The sequence below is a fragment of the Loxodonta africana genome, chromosome 1 (genome assembly GCF_030014295.1).
Source record: "Loxodonta africana isolate mLoxAfr1 chromosome 1, mLoxAfr1.hap2, whole genome shotgun sequence".
NCBI classification, from domain to species: Eukaryota; Metazoa; Chordata; class Mammalia; order Proboscidea; family Elephantidae; genus Loxodonta; species Loxodonta africana.
The window spans coordinates 70,068,050-70,088,299 of NC_087342.1; the positions used below are offsets into that span (position 1 = coordinate 70,068,050).

Genomic DNA, 20,250 nt, shown 5'->3' on the forward strand with positions numbered 1-20,250 from the left:
CCAGCTAATGTCGCACAGATTCACCATCTTGAACTACAGCCACCAAAGAACGCAGACAGGGACTATGGAAGGCAACTTCATGGAGCTCCCAACAGGAGACAGAGCAAAAGGTAACCAGGGATACACAATTTCCCATCCCTCACCCTTCTTCCCTGTACAAGGCCTCTGCCTCTTTCCAACAGGCCACAATCATTCAGTCGGGGAGATGCCAGCTCACTGCTGCCTAGATTTGCCCTGTTGGACCTCAGCTACCAAGGACCATGGACAGGGAGTACAGGAAGGAAGTACAAGTTCACTGCTGCCTGGGTCCCACTGGCCGACCCCTTCAGCACCACTTTTTTGGGTTTGTTTGTTATTGTATTTTTGGCTTTTTTTGTTGTTGCTTCTCTCTCTACCTTCATTCTTTTCCTTTCGCCCACCAGCTAGCTCCCTAAGCTGTCCCCTCCACTTCTTGACTGGCTGTGCCACACTGCTCAGCTAGAGAGCACCACCCCTGCCAGCAGGATCCCTCAGCACCATTTTTTATTTTATTATTATTTTCCAGCTCCTTCTCTCTCTCTTCCTTCCTTCCTTTCCTTTCTTCTGCCCACCTAGCTACATGTGATGTCCCCTCCCCTTCCTGGGGGGCTGTGCCACACTACTGTGCTAGACAGGCACTGGTGTGCTGCTTCCCCAGGTCTGTGGTGCAACTCTCCAGCAGGCTCCCTCAGTGCCTTTTTTTTTCTTTTCTTTTCCAGTTTATTCTCTCTCTGCCTTCTTTTCCTTTCTCCAGCCCATCTTTCCCCATGAGCTGCCCCCACCCCTTCTCAATGGGCAGTGTTGTACTGATCAGCTAGAAAGCCACTGGTGCACATCCTCCCAGGTCGGGGCCATGCCCAAAGGATGGCTCCTTCAGTGCCATATTTTTTTCTTTGTTGTTGGTCCCCCCCCACTTTGTTTCTTCTCTATCTCTTCCTTCCTTTCCTTTGTCCCACCCACCTGGCCCCATGTGCCATCCCTAACCCTTGTCAATGGACCTTGCTGTGCCACCTGGCTGGGAGGGCCACAGCACACAGTCTCTCTGAGTCTGTGCTACCTCTACCAACCAACTTGCTCAGCACCATATTCTTTGGTCTGTTTGCTTCATTCTTTTTTTCTTTTTTCTGTTTCTTCTCTCTCCTTTCCTTTCTCCCACCCACCGAGCCCTGTGTACTACCACCCCCTTCTCGAGGGGCTGTTCTGCATCACTCAGCTAGACAGCTGTTGTGTGAGGCCTCCCAGGGTCTGTGTTACTGTCACAACCAGCTCCTTCAGTGTCATTTTATTTATTTGTTTGTTTCTTCTCTTTTTCTCCCTTCCTTTCCTTTCTCCCACCCACCTAGCCCTGTGCACCACCCACAGGTGGGCTGTGCTGTATTGCTCAGCTGGAGAGCTTCTGGTCCATGACCTTTCTGGGTCTGCACTGCCACCACAGACCAGCTCCCTCAGTGTTGTATTTTTTATTTTTCTTTATCTTTCTCCTTCTCCCTCCCACATAGGCTCTGTGCTACCTCTGCCTCTTCCTGACAGGCCGTGCTGTGCTTCCCAGTGAGAGAGACATTAGCTTACTGTCACCTCAATTTTGCCCCACCCCCAGTGGCCAGCTCCCCCACAATCATATTAATTTGTTTATTTTGTTTATTTATTTTTTGTTTGTTGGTTTCTTCTCTCTATTCCCCCTTCCCTTTCCTTTCTCCCATCCACCTAGCCCTGTGAGCTGCCCACACCCCTTCTCAAAAGGCTAAGCTGTACCACTCGGCTAGACACCCACCTGCACATAGTCTCACCAGATCGCCCTGCCCCAACACACTGAATTTTACTGCACAGCCATTTTATTTACTTTTTTTCTTTTCCTTTTTTTGCTCTCCCTTACCTCCTGCCTACCTGCACTGTGTGCTGAGCACCATGCCCCAAGCATTGTGCCCAGACTGGCACCAATGCTGTACCCGAGACCCTGCCCAGCACTGCCCCTTGGCCCCACTCCGTTGGACCCTGTTTATGCCATGAACTACCCATCCCTGCCCCTCCACACCTGCTGGACACACCCTACTGCACCACAGCTGAGTGACCAGCCCTACCCATCTAGAAAAGCTGATGGGAAGTATCGTGCTTGCAGGTGATCAAGCAAACAAAAAAGCAGGATGAAACAAACAAATGTGCAATCAATTAATAAAGAAAATAATTTCTGAATGTCCCAGAGACAGCAGACAATATCAAAACATATTTAAAAAAAAACAAAAAACAAAACAGAACAGGATGGTTCCAGAAAGTGACCAAAATAAAACCGGTAGAAGAAAAGGCACTGGAACTACATGATAAAGAACTCAAAACACTAATATTCAGCGTTCTCCAAAAGATGGTGGAAAATGAAGACAAAAATAAGGAAAAAAATAGACAAAATCAGGGAAAATACAAAGCATTGGAAGAATACAGGAAAATAAAACAGGAACAAAATATCAGATAAATGAAGAAGAAATCATACTAAAATAGCAATTAGAAATCCAAAAGATAAACAAGAAGATTTCAGAAATGGACAATGCAATAGAAAGTTGTAGGAGCAAATTTGAAACAATGGAAGATCAGATCAGTGAAACTGATGACAAATCCTTGGATACCACTTTGTCTGAGGAAAAATCAGAGAAAAGAATGAAGAAATCCAGAGAACAATGTGGGATAAAATCAAAAGCAAAAATCCATGTGTGACTGAGGTCCAGAACAGGGTGAGAAAATTGAAGACACAGAGAAGATCACTGAAAAATTACTGACAGAAAACTTCCCTAATATCACAAAAGACAAAAAACTGACAATCTAAGAAGCTCAACTAACCCCACATAGGATAGACCCCAAAAGAAAGTCACCAAGACATAGCATCATCACACTTGCTAAAACCAAAGACAAAGAGAGAATCCTGAGAGCAGCTCAAGCAAAATGAAAAGACATATGCAAAGGGGAAACAATAAGACTAAACTCTGATTACTTGGCTAAACCATGCAGGCAAGAAGGCAATGGGATGACATATGCAAAACCTTGGAAGAAAAAAACTGGCAACCAAGGATAATATATCTTGCAAAATTCTCGCTCAAACATGATGGCAAAATTAGGACATTTCCAGATAAACAAAAATTAAGGGAATACATAAAAACCAAGCCATATTTACACGAATTATTAAAGAGGGTCCTTCGGTTAGAGAGCCAACAACATCAGACAACACCCTGAATTCAGCACATAGGACAGCATCAGCCAGATACCCAGCTAGGTAATGAACTCTCAAGGATAAAACAAAACTAAAAGATTTAAAACAGGGAACCAGAGAGATCAATCTGTAAATAACATTAACGTCAGAGTAATAAGACTGGTGTAACCTTAGGAAAATAAGGGTAAATTTCAAGGTAAACATAAAGAAAGTTAAGAAGTTTACTAATCAAAATATACAATAAAAACAAAGTCTCAGTAAACACAAAATCCACAAAAATGAAAGAATGAAAAAAATCAACAAACAAAAGGAATCCAGCTCAGAAGAGTAAGAGGAAAAAAGAAAATGTCAGCACCACAAAGAAAAAAAAGCACTACAAAATGACACGAATAAACTCACACCTATCAATAATCATGCTGAAGGTGAATGGCTTAATTGCACCCATAGAGAGACAGAGAGTAACACAATGGATTTAAAAAAAGGGACTCATAAATATGCTGTCTACAAGAGACGTGCATTAGAAACAGAGAAACAAATATATTAAAAATCAAAGGATGGAAAAAATACGTTGAGCATATAGTAAACGAAAAAGAGCAGGAGTGGCAATACACCTCAGACAAGATAGACTTTAAAACAAAACTCACCATAAAAAACAAGGAAGGACACTATATAATGACTAAAGGGACAATCCACCATGAGGACATAACCATAATAAAAATCTGTGCACTCAATGACAGGGCTCCAAAATACACAAAAGAAACTCTAAAGCACTGAAAGGAGAAATTGACAGTTCCACAATAAAAGTAGGTGGATTCAACACATTACTCTCAGTAAAGGAAAGGAAATCTAGAAAGCAACTTGACAAAGATACAGAAGATCTAAAGCCCACGATCAACCAACTTGACCTCATAGATATATATAGAACACTCCACCCAACAGTTGCAAAGTACACATTTTTTTCCAATGCGCGTGGAATGTTCTCCAGAAGAGACCACACCTTAGGCCACAGAGCAACAAATCCAAAACATTGAAATAATACAAAGTAACTTCCCTGACCATAATGCCATCAAAGCAGAAATTAACAACAGGAAGAGCCAGGAAAAAAAATCAATCACATTGAAACTGAGTAACACCCTGCTTAAAAACCACTGGGTAATAAAATAAATCAGAGATGGAATAAAAAAATTCCTAGAATCAAATGAGAATGAAAACACATCATACCAAAACCTTTGGGACAGAGCAAAGGCAGTCCTCAGAGGTCGATTTATAGCAATAGATGTGCACATCAAAAAAGAAGAAAGCGACAAAATCCAAACATTAGGTACACAGCTTGAACAAATAGAAAGAGAACAGCAAAAGAACCCCAAAGCCACCAGAAAAAAAGGAAATAATAAAGATCAGCACAGAAATGAATGAAATAGAGAATAGAAAAACAATAGAAAGAATCAACAAAACCAAAAGTTGGTTCTTTGAACACGTCAACAAAATTGATGAACCACTGGCCATACTGACAAAAGAAAAACAGGAGAGGGCACAGGTAACCCAAATAAGAAATGAAACGGCACATTACAACAGGCCCAACTGAAATAGAAAGGATCATTACAGAGCACTATGAAAAACTGTACTCCAACAAATTTGAAAATGTATACGAAATGGACAAACTAGACAATAGATAAGTGGTAACTTTGATGAAGGGTAAGACAGTACACAATACTGGGGAAGCAGCACAACTTGACCAAGGCAAGGTCATGGAAGCTTCATAGACATATCCAAACTCCCTGAGGGACTGAATTGCTGCTGGGCTGAGGGCTGGGGACCATAGTCTCCAGGGATATCTACCTCAATTGGCATAACCTAGTTTATAAAGAAAATGTTCTACATTCTATTTTGGTTAGTAGCATCTGGGGTCTCAAATGTTTGTGAGAGGCCACCTAAGATACTCTACTGGTCCCACCCCATCTGGAGCAAGGGAGAATGAAGAAAACCAAAGACACAAGGGAAACATCAGTCCTTTGGACTAATGGACCACAACTACGACAGCTTCTACCAGACTGAGTCCAGCACAACTAGATGGTGCCAGGCTACCACCACTGACTGCTCTGACAGGGATCACACACAATAGAGGGTCCCAGACAGAGCTAAAGAAAAAGGTAGAACAAAATTCTAACTCACAATAAAAGACCAGACTTACTGGCCTGACAGAGACTGGAGAAACCCCGAGAGTATGGCCCCTGAGGTTCACCTTCCAGCCAAAGATTAGACAGACCCATAAAATAAAACGAGGTTAAATGGGCACGCCAGCCCAGGGGCAAGGACGAGAAGCCAGGAGGGGACAGAAAAGCTGGTAATGGGGAACCAAAGTTCGAGAAGGGGAGAGTGTTGACATGTTGTGGGTTGGCAACCAATGTCACAAAACAATATGTGTATTAATTGTTTAATGAGAAATTAATTTTCTCTGTAAACCTTCATTTAAGTACAGTTAAAAAAAAAAAAAAAAAGACTAGACACAGAGGCACACAGAGGGGGAAGACAGATGCCAGGAACTCCAAAAATTGCTGGCAGCTACTAGAAGCTGAAACAGACAAAGACAGACCTCCCCCTAGAGCCATGCCCTGAATTCGAACTTCCTAGTTTCCAAAGCCATGAGACAACAAACTTCTGTTCTTTAAGGCCACCCACTTGTGCTATTTTTGTTTTGGCAGCATTGGGTAACTAAGACAGTATATTAATCAGCAAAACCATAATATTGCTACAACATAGGGACTCTGTCATGAGGGAAGAGGTGTGGCATTTATTTTCTCAAAATATTGAAAGAATTTCATAAAGCATTTTTATTATAAATATTTAAGCCAAACCTGTCTGTTGGGTCCTTTAGCATCCTACCCAGATCAAGGGTGGCTCCTGGTTGTGGGGTCCATGTTACTACACCAGAGTTTTTCTTGATCAGGCTGTTGAGTTCATTTGGGTCATTTTTGATGTTCGTTTCCTTAATATACCTGAGAAATAAGAACATGCCCATGTAAGAAAACTCATTCTCAGATGCACAGTCTGATTTGTACAATGACAGAATTTTTTGTTTTCTCTACATTCACACTTCTCAATTCCACACACCTCTACCACCACAGGACGAGAAAGACCATACTTAGGCTAATGTTCCTTATTAGGGAAAAATTATTAGTTAGAGGGCTGCATTTATACTTCTTTTTAAAGTATAATCACATGGTAATTGGCATTGAAGTTGGATGTACCAAGGCTATTACAAACAGGCAGGAATCGCATGCTGTTGTATTTAATATTAATTAAATACGTTAACCAATGTAATATTAACATAATCAATATTATTTGCAGGCTTTATACTAAGGGCTTAACATGAGTAACCCAATTTTATCTTTACAGTGTCCTCATGAGATAAAAAGATAGTTGCCATTATTACGTTCATTTATAGAAAAGGAAAGAGTTTCCGGGTGATACAAATGGCTAACGCTCTTGGCTGTTAACTGAAATGTTTGAGGTTTGAGTCCACCTAGAGACACCTTGGAAGAAAGGCCTGGTGATCTACTTCTGAAAAATCAACCATTGAAAACCCTATGGAGCACAGTTCTGCTCTGACACACATGGGGTCGACATGAATCAGAACTGACCCAATTGCAACTGGTTATAGAGAAGGCACCCGAGGCTAGAAAAGGCCAGATGACTTGCCTGTGGTCACACTACCAGTAGGCAGTCCAGCTCCAGCTCTCTAGCCAGCTCTGTCCCACACAGCTAGAGCAGGGCTTAGCTTTCATGGGAGGGCACAGGGAGAGGCCTCTTCCCGGGTTTGCAGGTAAAATCTGAAAAATCTCTGTATTCAAAACCATTAAAAATCCACCCATTATAAAAAAGCAGTCATATTCTCAGTCGTTACTCATTCTGAGATCTGGCTTCTGATTGTGCTATTGTTGTTGGTAGGTGCTGTCCAGTCGGTTCCGACTCATAGCGACCCTATGCACAACAGAACGAAACACTGCCTGGTCCTGAGCCGTCCTTATACTCGTTGTTATGCTTGAGCTCATTGTTGCAGCCACTGTGTCAATCCACCTCGTTGAGGGTCTTCCACTTTTCCGCTGACCCTGTACTCTGCCAAGCAGGATGTCCTTCTCCAGGGACTGATCCCTCCTGACAACACGTCCAAAGTATGTAAGGCACAGTCTCACCATCCTTGCTTCTAAGGAGCATTCTGGTTGTACTTCTTCTAAGACAGATTTGTTCGTTCTTTTGCCAGTCCATGGTATATTCAATATTCTTCGCCAACACCACAATTCAAAGGCATCAACTCTTCTTCGGTCTTCCTTATTCATTGTCCAGCTTTCACATGCATATGATGTGATTGAAAATACCATGGCTTGGGTCAGGCACACCTTAGTCTTCAAGGTGACATCTTTGCTCTTTAACACTTTAAAGAGGCCCTTTGCAGCAGATTTGCCCAATGCAATGCGTCTTTTGATTTCTTGACCGCTACTTCTGTGGCTGTTGATTGTGGATCAAAGTAAAATGAAATCCTTGACAACTTCAATCTTTTCTCCGCTGATCATGATGTTGCTCATTGATAAGAGCTAAATATCTCCCAAACCTAATTCCAAACCATAGTGTTTCTCAAAAGGCTATAAATCATCAATTTTGATGTCATATGGAAAGATGACTGTGGTAATGTTGGGACAGAAAAAGAGAACTCCAGAGGAAAAAGATTTGTCATTGTGTTATATCTGACATGGGCTATCTAAGCAGACATTTCTGTTAAATGGAATTTTACTTTCTTGAGCTACAACTTGGTTACCTAGACTTGATAACCTTTTTTTAGTCAGATAAATAAATTTGAAAACCTATTTAGACATGCTGCATTTCTAGAGCACTAAGCTGACTTCCATTGATTCTGATTGAATCAGTCTTGCAGATATGTGTGAAGATAGCATCACCCCACTCAAGGATGTCAGTAGCTTGTCCCTTCCTATATACATTAATGTCCTTCCAGGGCGTAGATTCATTAGAAAAGTTGGAAGGAGTCCTAGTCTCTCGGTAGTGGTGCAAACGAATAAGGTCTCTACGACTAACAGAAAGGTTGGTGGTTTTAACTCACCCAGAGGTACCTCAGAAGACAGGCCTGGCAATCTACTTCCAAAAAGTCACAGCCTCGAAAACCCTACAGAGCAGTTCTACCCTGCACACGTGGGTTCACCATGAGTCGGAATCAACTTAACAGCAATTAGTCAATATCTTTTCAAGTTCTTACTTTGAAGCAGTGCCACCACCTTTGTCTCATCTTACTATAGCTAGTCTCAAAATGGTTTACTAACTAGTCTTCTTGCCTCCAACGTCCCCCTCTTTAAAGTATGTTACTATCAGATTACTTCTAAAACACAATGTGTTGGGACTTGAGCTGTGTGGTGTAGACAAAGTTCTGTAACGTGGAGCTTCTTTGTCTCTTTCTCTGTAAAATAATTATAAAATCAATATCTACATGCCACCCTCTGATGAAACAATGCTTTACATAGTACAAAATGTCCATGTAAAGGGCAATGTTTGCCAGCTACTTACACATCGAAGTGTGGCTTTTAATTATTTTAAATGGCAGCATCACATTAAGTGATCACGTGTCCTGTACATAAGTACTCTCCAAGCCCTTTCAATTCAACCTTCTTAATATTTCTTGAATCTGAATTCTTTTCTCAGTCTCCCCGGCCACTCATCCATCATTCCTTCCTGGATTCTTGTAATAAGTTTTCACACTGGTCTCCAGGATCAACTTTTCCTTTCCCCTGGCCACCACATACCCGTACAATCCAACCTCCCCAGTGTGTACCTGATCATGTCCCTGTTCCACGTTAGACTCCTTTGTTGAGGTCCTCATGCCTTCAGAATAAAACCAAACCATGTCATATGGCACAGAACAGGGTTCACTGTCAGACTTCCTAGCCTCTCTCCTGGACTCCTCATACTGCAAAACTAAACGAAACTGTTACCAGAAAAGGTTCTTGCCTCTCACTGGTCAAGAATGAGCAGGTGAGGCACATAGTTTTCCACAAGAGCAAAGCTTTATTGAAGAGGCTTGCAAGCAGAGAAGAGGAGGGTCTAGAGCAACGCATACCCTTATCTCTCAGAACAAAAGATGGGCCTGAGTTTTTAAAAGTTCTTGGGCGGGAAAAAATTCATGTTTATTCACAGGCACAGGTGGGGATATGTTAACTAACGTGTGCGCGTGCAGCAGCCTTCTAAGATGGCACCTGTCCTGGAGGCCTCTGGGATTTGTAGCAGGACTTATTATGGGGTGTCACGCCTGTGCAGTCTCCCACTCCGGGTTTGATTCCCCAGCTGGGGCCGTAGCCCCTCACTGTCCCTGGTGGAAAGTCACACAGCGGTCACAGGTGGATGTTCTGTGCATGTCCCTGGGCCTGGTTTTCTCCAGCTGTTTCTGAAAGGCAACTTTTAAGAAGTTTGCGGGCTATTTTTAGATACCCTGCCCCATTGTTCTGGGAAATGGCTTTGTTTCTGTGCCCTGGCCCATTTCTTGTTACTTTGTTTGTAGATCTGGGGGCCCCTCTGTTCTCTGTCTTACTAAGTCTCTAGGTTCTACACTCAACCCCCTATTACCTCCCTGATAGTATAGTCTTTTTCTCTTTTACTTGCTTCTCCTCTAACCACAGCAGTCTCTTTGCTATTTCTTAAACAGGTACCCTCTAGTCTCAGGGCCTTTGCTCCCTGGCTTAAAACCAGTTGCTGTCAGGTCAATTTCGACTTATCATGGCCCAACGGTTAAGTGCTCGACTGCAAACTGAAAGGTTGGCAGTTTGAACCCACCTAGAGGCACTTCGGGAAACCCTGGTGGCATAGTGGTTAAGTGCTACGGCTGCTGACCAAAGGGTCAGCAGTTCAAATCCGCCAGGCGCTCCTTGGAAACTCTACGGGGCAGTTCTACTCTGTCCTATGGGGTCACTTCATGGAAGTAGCAGTCAAAAAATCAAACAAAGCATTGCACTGGGCAAATCTGCCGCAAATGACCACTTTAAAGTGTTAAAACTCAAAAATGTCACTTTAGGGACTAAGGTGCGCGCCTGACCTAAGTCATGGTGTTCTCAATTACCTCATATGCATGCGAAAGCTGGATGATGAATAAAGAAAATCGATGAAGAACTGAGCCTTTGAATTATGGTGTTGGCAAAAAATATTGAATATACCATGGACTGCCAAAAGAACAAATTTTTCTTGCAAGAAGTACAACCAGAATGCTCCTTAGAAGAAAGGATGGTGAGACTATGTCTCACATACTTTGAACATGTCAGGAGGGACCAGTTCCTAGAGAAGGACATCATGCTTGGTAAAGTAGAGGGTCAACAAAAAAGAGGAAGACCTTTGACAAGATGGATTGACACAGTGGCTGCAACAATGGGCTCAAGCATAACAATGACTGTGAGGATGGCGCAGGACCAGGCAGTGTTTCGTTCTGTTGTGCATACAGTTGATATGAGTCGGAACCAACTCAATGGCATCTAACAACAACAGAGGCACCTAAGAAAAGAGGCCTGGCAATTCTCTGGAGGGTCACAGCATTGAAAACCCTGTGCAGCATAGCTCTACTCTGACATATATGGGTTCGCAGTCTTCATGCAGAGTCTGAAAGAGTCTCCCTATTCTAAACGACAATCTCTCATCTCAGCACCTTTTCATGTTTGCTGGTAGAAAACCCTGGTGGTATAGTGGTTAAGAGCTACAGCTACTAACCAAAAGATCGGCAGTTGGAATCTACCAGGTGCTCCTTGGAAACCCTATGGAACAGTTCTACTCTGTCCTATAGGGTCGCTATGAGTCAGAACCGACTCGATGGCAATGGGTTTGGATTGGTTTTGGTCAATGCCTACTCATTCTTCAAATCTTAGCATTCATAGCCTAATCCAGGAACCATTTTCTGGCCTCCACCTGTACTCCCACTGCCTCCAGAACATACCTGTATTCTAACACTTATCATTCTGTATCATAATTGCTCGTTTTTCTCTTCTGATTGACCATTAATTCTAAAGACAGTCATTTCATCTCCAGTTGTCCAGTGCCTACCACAGTGCTGTTCAGGAAATATAAATAAAAGAATAATGAATAATGAACTGCACTGATCAGAAGAAATTCTTTTCGAAACTTAGGCCAACTTTTCTGCCAAAATTTGGAAGATATGAGATGATAAATAATATCAACAATAGGCCACACTGAGCAATTACACAAGTGTATATACATCTGGGAAACCCTGGCAGTGTAGTGGTTAAGTGCTACATCTCAAGTGATGTCAGGACAGAACCCAATTCCATGGACACTTTTCCTCTTGCTGTACTGTGCTGTCTCTAGTTGATGAGAAGTTACTCCAGTTCTTATAGGATTATTGTCATGAAACTTATCTTGGGGACTGGTTTCTTTTATACCCAACGAATTCACAGATAAGTGTACTCAGTGAGTAGAATGGCACATACTTCCCCTGCCTCCAGTGTAGGCAGTCCCTGCCCTTTGTCCACAAACTACAGCCAGTATTGCATCTTAAAGCAAATCTTCCTCAGGCAGGTGGTACTTACTCATAAAAACGATATTATAGTTAGGATCTGAGTCACTGCATGTACTTAAGATAAATAGATTTTATATGCACTCAACAGAAGCTTATAAAAGCCAAGTTTAAACATCTATAAGATTTTATTAACCATTCAAAACAATAAAACTATGCTCCAAATAATATAAACTGGAAAGATAATATATATAATTTTTTCAAGGTGTTGCAAGTTCTACAAAACATGCACGCAACACAGCTTAATTGTAGCTCATACAGTACTTAAACAAATAGGCTAGGTTTAACTATTATGGCTTAAGGTGTTCTTTAAGAATAGCTGCTTTTCCCTTTTTTAACTTTCCAAATTAATGCAGATCCAATTTTTTTGATCTTTATTTTCGTGTGTGTATCCTTAAACATACCAACAATCATAAAGATGGGATAGGACTGTGCAACATTTCCTTTTGTTGTATATAAGGTCACCATGAGTTGGAGCTGACTCGATGACAACTAACAACGGTTCTAAGAGTTTTAACACATGTATAGATTTGTGTAACCACCACCACAATCAGGAGACTAAGCAGTTCCATTACCCTCAAAACTCTCTCGTATTGCCCCTTTGTACTCACCCCTAAACCCCTAGCTCCAGCCACCACTGATCTGTTTTCCATCCCCATAGTTCTGTCTTGTCCAGAATGTCATAAGTGGAATCATATAGTATGTAACCTTTTGAGACTGGCTTCTTTCACTCAGCATAAGGCCTTCGATATTCATCCACATTTTGTGTGTATCCATAGTTCTTTCTTTTTTATTGTTGAGTAGTACTCCATTGTATGCTGCTGCTAATCAAAAGGTTGGCGGTTTGAACCCACCCAGCAGCTCCATGGAAGAATGACCTGGCGATCTGCTCCTGCAAAGATTACAGCTCAGAAAACCCTATGGGGCAGTTTTACTCTGTCACATGGGGTATCTATGAGTTGAAATTCACTGGATGGCACCTAACAACAACAACAATGGATACACCATAGTTTGTTTATCCTCTCAAAGCAACATTTGTGTTATTTTGGTGATTATGAATACAGCTGCTATTAACATTTGTGTATAATTTTGTGTGAATAAAAGTTTTCATTTCTCTAGGGTAAATACCTAGGTGAGGAATTGCTAGGTCATATGATAAGCGTATGCTTAACTTTAAAGAAACCACTAAGCATTTTGCATTCTCAACAGAAATGTGGGAGTTTCTGTTGCTCTGCATCCTTGATGTAAGTTGGTTTTGTCAATTTTTCAAACTTTTATTAATTCTAATCATTATTTCATTGTGGTTTTAATTTGCATTTCCCTAATGGCTTATGCCACCAGTTGTCCATCAGTTTATTGTACTGTGGTGACTTGCATGTTGCTGTGATGCTGGAAGCTATGTCACTGGTATTTCAAATATCAGCATGGTCACTCATGGAGAACAGGTTTCAGCAGAGCTTCCAGGCTAAGACTAAGAAGAAGGACCTGGAAACCTACTTCCAAAAAAAAATTAACCAGTGTAAACCGTATAGATAGCAGACATGTTATCAGGAAGGACCAATCCCTGGAGAAGGACATCATGCTTAGTAAAGTAGAGGGTCAGTGAAACAAAGAAGGCACTCCAACAAGATGGATTGATACAGTGGCTGCAACTATGGGCTCAAACGTAGCAACAGTTGTGAAGGTGGCACATGACCTGGCAACGTTTCCATTCAGTTGTACATAGGGTTGCTATGAGTCAGAGCTGACTCTCTGGCACCTAACAACAACAAACAACAACGAAAATGGGTTATGCTGTTGAGCTTCTTTTCTACACGCTTATTTGCCATGTGTTTATCTTCTTTGGCCAAGTGTCTTTGCAAATCTTTTTCCCATTTATTATTGGGTTCTTTGTTTTCTTCATGTTGATTTCTGAGAGTTCGTTATATATTAGGGATACAAGTTCTTTGCCAGATATGTGATTTGCAAATATTTTCTTATAGCCTGTAGTTTGTCTTTTCATTTTGATGAACATTACATTGAATCTATAGATTCATTTGGGGATAATTAAATTTTTAACTCTATTGAGACATCCAATACTTGAATATGGTATGTCTCTCCATTTGCCTAATTAGATTGTCTTTGATTTCTTTCATAAATGTTTTGTAGTTTTCAGGAAGCAGACCTGCACATATTTTGAAAGACTTATAAGAAATTTTCTGGAGCAATTATAAATGGTAATTTTTTTTTTTTAATTTGCTGGTATATACAAATACAATTGATTTTTTCTATGCTTACCTTGTATCCTATGACTTTGCTAAATTCATTCACTAGTTCTAGAAAATTTTTTGGAGCTTTGATGGGGTCAATTATGTAGATAATCATGTCATCTGTGAATAGATTTTCTGATTTTAATCAACTTTACTGTTCCCTTTCCAGCCTGTATCCATTTCTTTCTTGCCTTAATGCACTAACTAGGATTTCCAGCGTAATGTTGAATAGGTTAGAACAATCATCCTTGCCTTGGTACTGATCTTAGAGGAAAGTAATCACTGTTTCTCTATTAGGTTTGGCATTTAGCTATGGGTTTTTAAAGATTCCCTTTATGCAGTTAGGAAAGTTTGCTAACAAGTAAAAGGGTAAAAAAAAAGACATGCTATACAAACACTAAATCCAAAGAAAAGTGGAGTGGCTATATTAATATCAGATGGAGTAGGCTTCAGATAAAGAGGGACATTACATAATGATGCCAATTCACCAAGAAGACATAGCAATCCTAAATGTGTAAGTACCTAACAACAGACTCTCATCTATATGAAGTAAGAACTGATAAGAGTTGAAAGTAAAAAATGGAATCCACAATTATACGTGTAGACTTCAACACTCCTCTCTCAGTAACTGATAGAAAAGCAACATCAGCAAGGACATGGAAAAACTGAACAACATCATAAACCAACTGGATCTAATTGACATTTACCGAAAATTCCACCCAAAAACAGCAGAACATTTTTTTTTCAAGTAAACATCAAACACTCACATAGAGGGATCATATCCTGGATAACAAAGAACTTTAACAAATCCAAAACTGAAGTCATACAAAGCATGTTCTCTGATCATAATGGATTAGACTAGAAATCAAGAAAAAGATAACTGGAAAATCTCTAAATACTTTGAAATTAAACAACACACTTCTAAATAATTCATGGACCAAAGAACAAGTCTCATGGGTATGCTATAAACTATACCAAAAATTAGAAAATACTTTGAACTGAAAGAAAAAATGAAAACAACATATAATTTGTGGCATACACCTAAAGCAGTGCCTACAGGGACATATATACCATTAAATGCTTACATTACAAAAGAATAAAGGTCTCAAGTCAATAATCTAAGCTTTCACTTTAAGAAGCCGCAAAAAGAAGGGCAAAATAAACCCAAAGCAAACAACCAAAACCAAACCCGTTGCTGTCAAGTCAATTAGGAATACGTAACAACGCTGTATGACAGAGTAGGATTGTACCCACAGGGTTTCCAAGGCTATAAATCTTTACGGAAGCAGACTGCCGCATTTTTTCCCATGGAGCAGCTGGTGGGTTCAAACCACTGACGTTTTGGTTAGTAACCGAGTGCTTAATCACTGTGCCACCAGGGCTCCTTAAAGCAACTGGAAGAAAAAAACACGATTGGAAGGCAATAAGATTAAAAATAGAAAAACAATGAAACAAAAAAATAGCTCTTTGAAGAGATTAATAAAACTGAAAAATCTCTAGCCGGGATGACCGAGACAAAAAAAAGGAGAGACAATTACCACAATTACCAATATCAGGAATGAGAAAGCTGGCACCAGAGACAGATTCCATTAATAATAAAAGAATAATAATAAAGGAATACTACAAGCAACTCTATGCATTTAAATTCAATAAGTTAGATAAAACAGTCCAATTCCTTAAAAGCCACAAACATCCAAAACTCACTCAAAAAGAAATAGACAATTCTATAGCTATTGGAAAAACTAAATTCATAATTTAAAACCTTCTAAAAATGAAAACTCCAGGAGGATATTGTTTCACTAGCAAATTCTACCAAACATTTAAAGAAAAAATAACACCAATTTTACACATTCTCTTCCAGAAACTGGTAGAGAAGAAAACACGTCCCAACTCATAAGAACAGCTTAACCTGAAAAGCAGACAAAGACTGTATAAATATAAGAAAACTGCATACCAATATCCCTCAAGAACGTAGAAGCAAAAATTTTCATCACCGTCGAGTCGATGCTGACTCATAGCGACCCTATAGGACAGAGTAAAACTGCCCAACAGAGTTTTCAAGGAGCGCCTGGCGGATTTGAACTGCCAACCTTTTGGTCAGCAGCGGTAGCACTTAACCACTACGCCACCTAGGAATATAGAAGTACTTTTCTAACCTCATAAAGGGCATCTTTAAAAACCTATAGGTAACACCATATTTAGTAGATAAACAGTGAGTAATTTCCTCTAGAATCCTCCTCTAGGACTGCTTCTTGGGAGATAATTATTGCTCTTGGCATATATTTTTTAAGCTGTACACTTTCTACAAGAACATATTTCTTCAACATATATATAGGATTATCCAGCAATTCTAAAAAATTTCTTATAAATGCTATGCTACTTCAAAGTAGGAATTCACTTAGGAAAAAAAGTATATCTGGAATTTTTTTTTTTAATTAAAAAATATAACACCTGATACAGCTGCTTAGTAGATAAGTACAGGAACATTTCAAGTGTGTGGAATTTGGTTATATGGAGAATACAATTAAGGGATCTGGAGCAAGATGGCAGCATCAGTGGTTCCATACCCCCACTGCCCTCTAAAAATACCAAAAAAAAAAAAAACCTAGCAGAAACAACTTTGTAGAATTCTGGAAACCAGTCGAAGTTTTACAGCAACTAAGCAAATGTTGAATCAAGAAAAAGGCACCTTCTAAACAGTAGGAAAGCTTTGGCTTTCTACATGCCATACCCTACACCCTCTTTGACTCAGTGCCATCACAAAGCTGAAGCAACCCACATTCCCAGGGAGGGAGCCCAGTCTCCAGCTCCAGAGGGAGCAGAGCAGACTTCATTACCAAATCAATGTCTACCCTAACCTGTCTCGGGGCTGCCTGAAAACTGAAGCAAGGTGTCAATCTTGGTTTGGTCTATCTCAGGGATCAGTGAGGGTGGAGGGATGACAGGCAATCCTTTTTGGGCTTTGCTCTGCGTCTGGGGTCTGAAAGTACTAAAAAAAAAAAAAAAGTACCAAGTACTTCTTTTGCTGTCTACCTCCATCAACTCCGCCTTCTATCTCTCACAGTTAAATGCGCGTAAATAGAGGCTAATAGAGGAGAATGTCTCCTCTGTGACCAAAAGCTCCCAAATTCCTCCTTCAGGACTGTTTCTTGAGAGAAAATTGCTGGGGTTGAAGAGTGTGATTAAGGCATAAAATAAATATTTTATTTATATTGAAATCACATTAAGTTTATAAATTAAATCAGTATAAGTGATATTTTGTTATTTAGTCTTAAGAACAGTATGTCCTTCCATTTGTATGTCTTTCAACGGGATGTAAAAGTTTTCTTCATATAAGCTTGCACATTCATAAAAAAAAAATGCACATTCATAGATAAGTTTATTTCTAAATATTTTTCCTTTTTTTGGTTGCTTTCGCAAATGGGTTCTTTCCTGTAATTATATCTTCTAACTAGTTATTGTTTTAATTTTTAGGAATTGTTTTTCAGTTGATTCACTTGAATTTTCCAAGCATATAATCATATCATCTGCAAATAGCAATAATTTTACCTTCTCCTTTGTTATTCTTTATTTCTGCTTCCTTTATATGGTCTTATTGGATTGGCTCAAGCAAAATATTTCTGACTTAGAATGCTCTCTCCCATGGCTGATTGTCTTGGTATAGATAAAGAGATTGAAATAAAGATACATAGATGATATATATAATATATATATGATGTTGTTAGTTGCCGTTGACTCGATTCCGACTCAGGGTGGCCCCATGTGTGCAGAGTAAAATTGCTCCATAGTATTTTCAGGGCTGTGAACTTTCGGGAACAGATCTCCAGGCCTGTCTTCCAAGGTGCCTCTGGGTAGGTTTGAATCACCAACCTTTCAGCTAGGTTAACCTTTTGTGCCACCCCGAGACTCTAATTATGTATGATATATATTGTATATAAAATTGTATATAATACATTATATATACCCCATTGCTATGAGTCAATCCTGACTCATAGTGACCCTATAGGGCAGAGTAGAACTGCCCCATAGGATATCCAAAGCTATAATCTTTACTGAAGCAGATTGCCATATCTTTCTCCCACGGAGTGGCTGGTGGGTTTGAATCACGGACCTTTTGGTTAGCAGCCAAGCACTTAACCACTGCACCACCAGGTGCCTTGATTTTATATATATATGTATATATATATATATATAATATATATGATTACATATTTAGCCATATTAAGGAAGTAGTCTTCTAATTTCCTATATTATAGTGTTTTTGTTAAAATTTTCAGCATCTGTGGAGATAATCATATGATTTTTCTTCTTATTCTTGTTAGGTGCTTCACTTTGACTCATTGTGACCTTATGTACAACAGAATGAAACACTGCCCAGTCCTGCGCCGTCCTCACAATCGCTGTTATGCCTGAGCCCATTGTTGCAGCCACTGTGTCAATCCATCTCATTCAGGGTCTTCCTCTTTTGTTCTGACCCTCTACTCTACCAGGCATGATGTCCCTCCTGATAACATGTTTCATCATCCTTGCTTCTAAGGAGCATTCTGGCTGTACTTCTTGCAAGACAGATTTGCTTGTTCTTTTGACAGTCCATAGTATATTCAGTATTCTTCACCAACACCGTAGTTCAAAGGCATCAGTTCTACTTCTGTCTTCCTTATTCATTGCCCAGCTTTCATATGCATATGAGAAGATAATCAAGGGATCTTTCTTCTTAGATCAATTAATACATTGAATTATATCAGTCAGTTCTCTTAAATTGAAAAACATCACATTCATGTAATAAACTTGTTTTTTGTATATTATTAACTTCATGTGTTGCTGGATATAGTTTGATAATACTTTATTAGAATATTCATAAATAGATTGGTCTTTCGGTTTTTAAGCAGGGTTTATTCAGTTTTCACGTATTTGATTTTTTTCTTTCCTTCCTTTTTTTGTTCTTAATATCTATTTTCATCGCTTTGTGATCAGAGAAGATGCTTTGTATTATCTCAATGTTTTGGAATTTTTTGATTGTTGTTTTTTGGCCTAAGATGTGGTCTATTCTAGAAAACGTTCTACGTGCATCAGAAAAGAATGCGTACTTGTTGCTGTTGGGTGGAGTGTTATATATAGGTCTATGAGGTCAAGTTGGTTGATTGTGGCCTTTAGACCTTCTGTATCTGTGTTGAGTTGCTTTCTGTCCTGGTGTGTTGAAGTCTCCTACTATTATTGTGGAACTTATAATTTCTTTTTTCAGTATTGTTAGAATTTGTTTTATGTATTTTGGAGCGCTGTCATTGGGTGCACAGATATTCATTATCACTAGGTCCTCATAGTGGGTTGTCTCTTTAATCATTGTATAATGTCCTTCCTTGTCTTTTATGGCAGATTTTGTTTTAAAGTCTATTTTGTCTGAGATTGGTATCGCCACTCTTGCTCTTTTTTGTTTGCTGTTTGCTTGAGATATTTTTTCCATCATTTGTCTTTTAATATATTTATGTTTTTGTTTCTAAGGTGTGTCTCTTGTAGACAGCATATTTATGGGTCCTGTTTTTTAATCCATTCTGTCACTCTCTCTTTATGAGTGCAATGAAACCATTTAGGTTTAGCATGATTATTGAAAGATGTGAGTTTATTGCTGTCATTATGTAGTGGTTTTTTTTTTTTTTTTTTTTTTGCTGTTGTTCTTACTTTCCTGTGTTGAATTTCTTTTGCTTGTGGGTTTTTTTTTTTCCATTTCTGTCATTTTTGTAGATTTTGTGTTAGAGATTTTGTTTTTCTTCTTTATTTTTTGATTATAGGCTTCTTAACTTTCTTTGTGTTTACCTTGAAATTTACTCCTATCTTCCTAAGTTTAAGCCAGTCTTTTATAACGTCATAAGGCCTTGACTTCCTCTCCATCTGAAAGGTCTATACCTACACCTTTTATTCCCTCTTTTGTTGCTCTGACATTGCTGTCATTTACAGATTGACCTCTATGGTTCCCTGCTGTAAATCTTTTAGTTTTGTTTTACGCTTGACAGTTCATTACCTAGGTTGGTATCTAGCTAATGTCTTGCATCCTAGATTCAGGTTGTTGTCTGATGTTGTTGGTTCCTTAACCAAAGGACTCCCGTTAATAATTCTTATAAATTCTGTTTGGTTTTTACATATTCCCTTAATTTCTGTTTATCTGGGAATGTCCTGACTTTGCCATCATATTTGAGTGAGAGTTTTGCAGGATATATTATTTT

At 39.5% G+C, this 20,250-nt stretch overlaps 1 protein-coding gene across 7 annotated transcripts in view; it reads right to left on the reverse strand.

Moving 5' to 3' along the window:
* The window catches only part of LOC104846471 (cytidine monophosphate-N-acetylneuraminic acid hydroxylase), a 499,820-nt gene that overhangs the window by 20,139 nt on the left and 459,431 nt on the right, over positions 1 to 20,250 (reverse strand). For all 7 annotated transcript variants that reach the window (XM_064281568.1, XM_064281579.1, XM_064281578.1 and 4 more), the window contains one exon: positions 6,067 to 6,207. In XM_064281568.1, the coding sequence (XP_064137638.1) occupies positions 6,067 to 6,207 (141 nt within the window). The remainder of the gene's footprint in view (positions 1 to 6,066; positions 6,208 to 20,250) is intronic.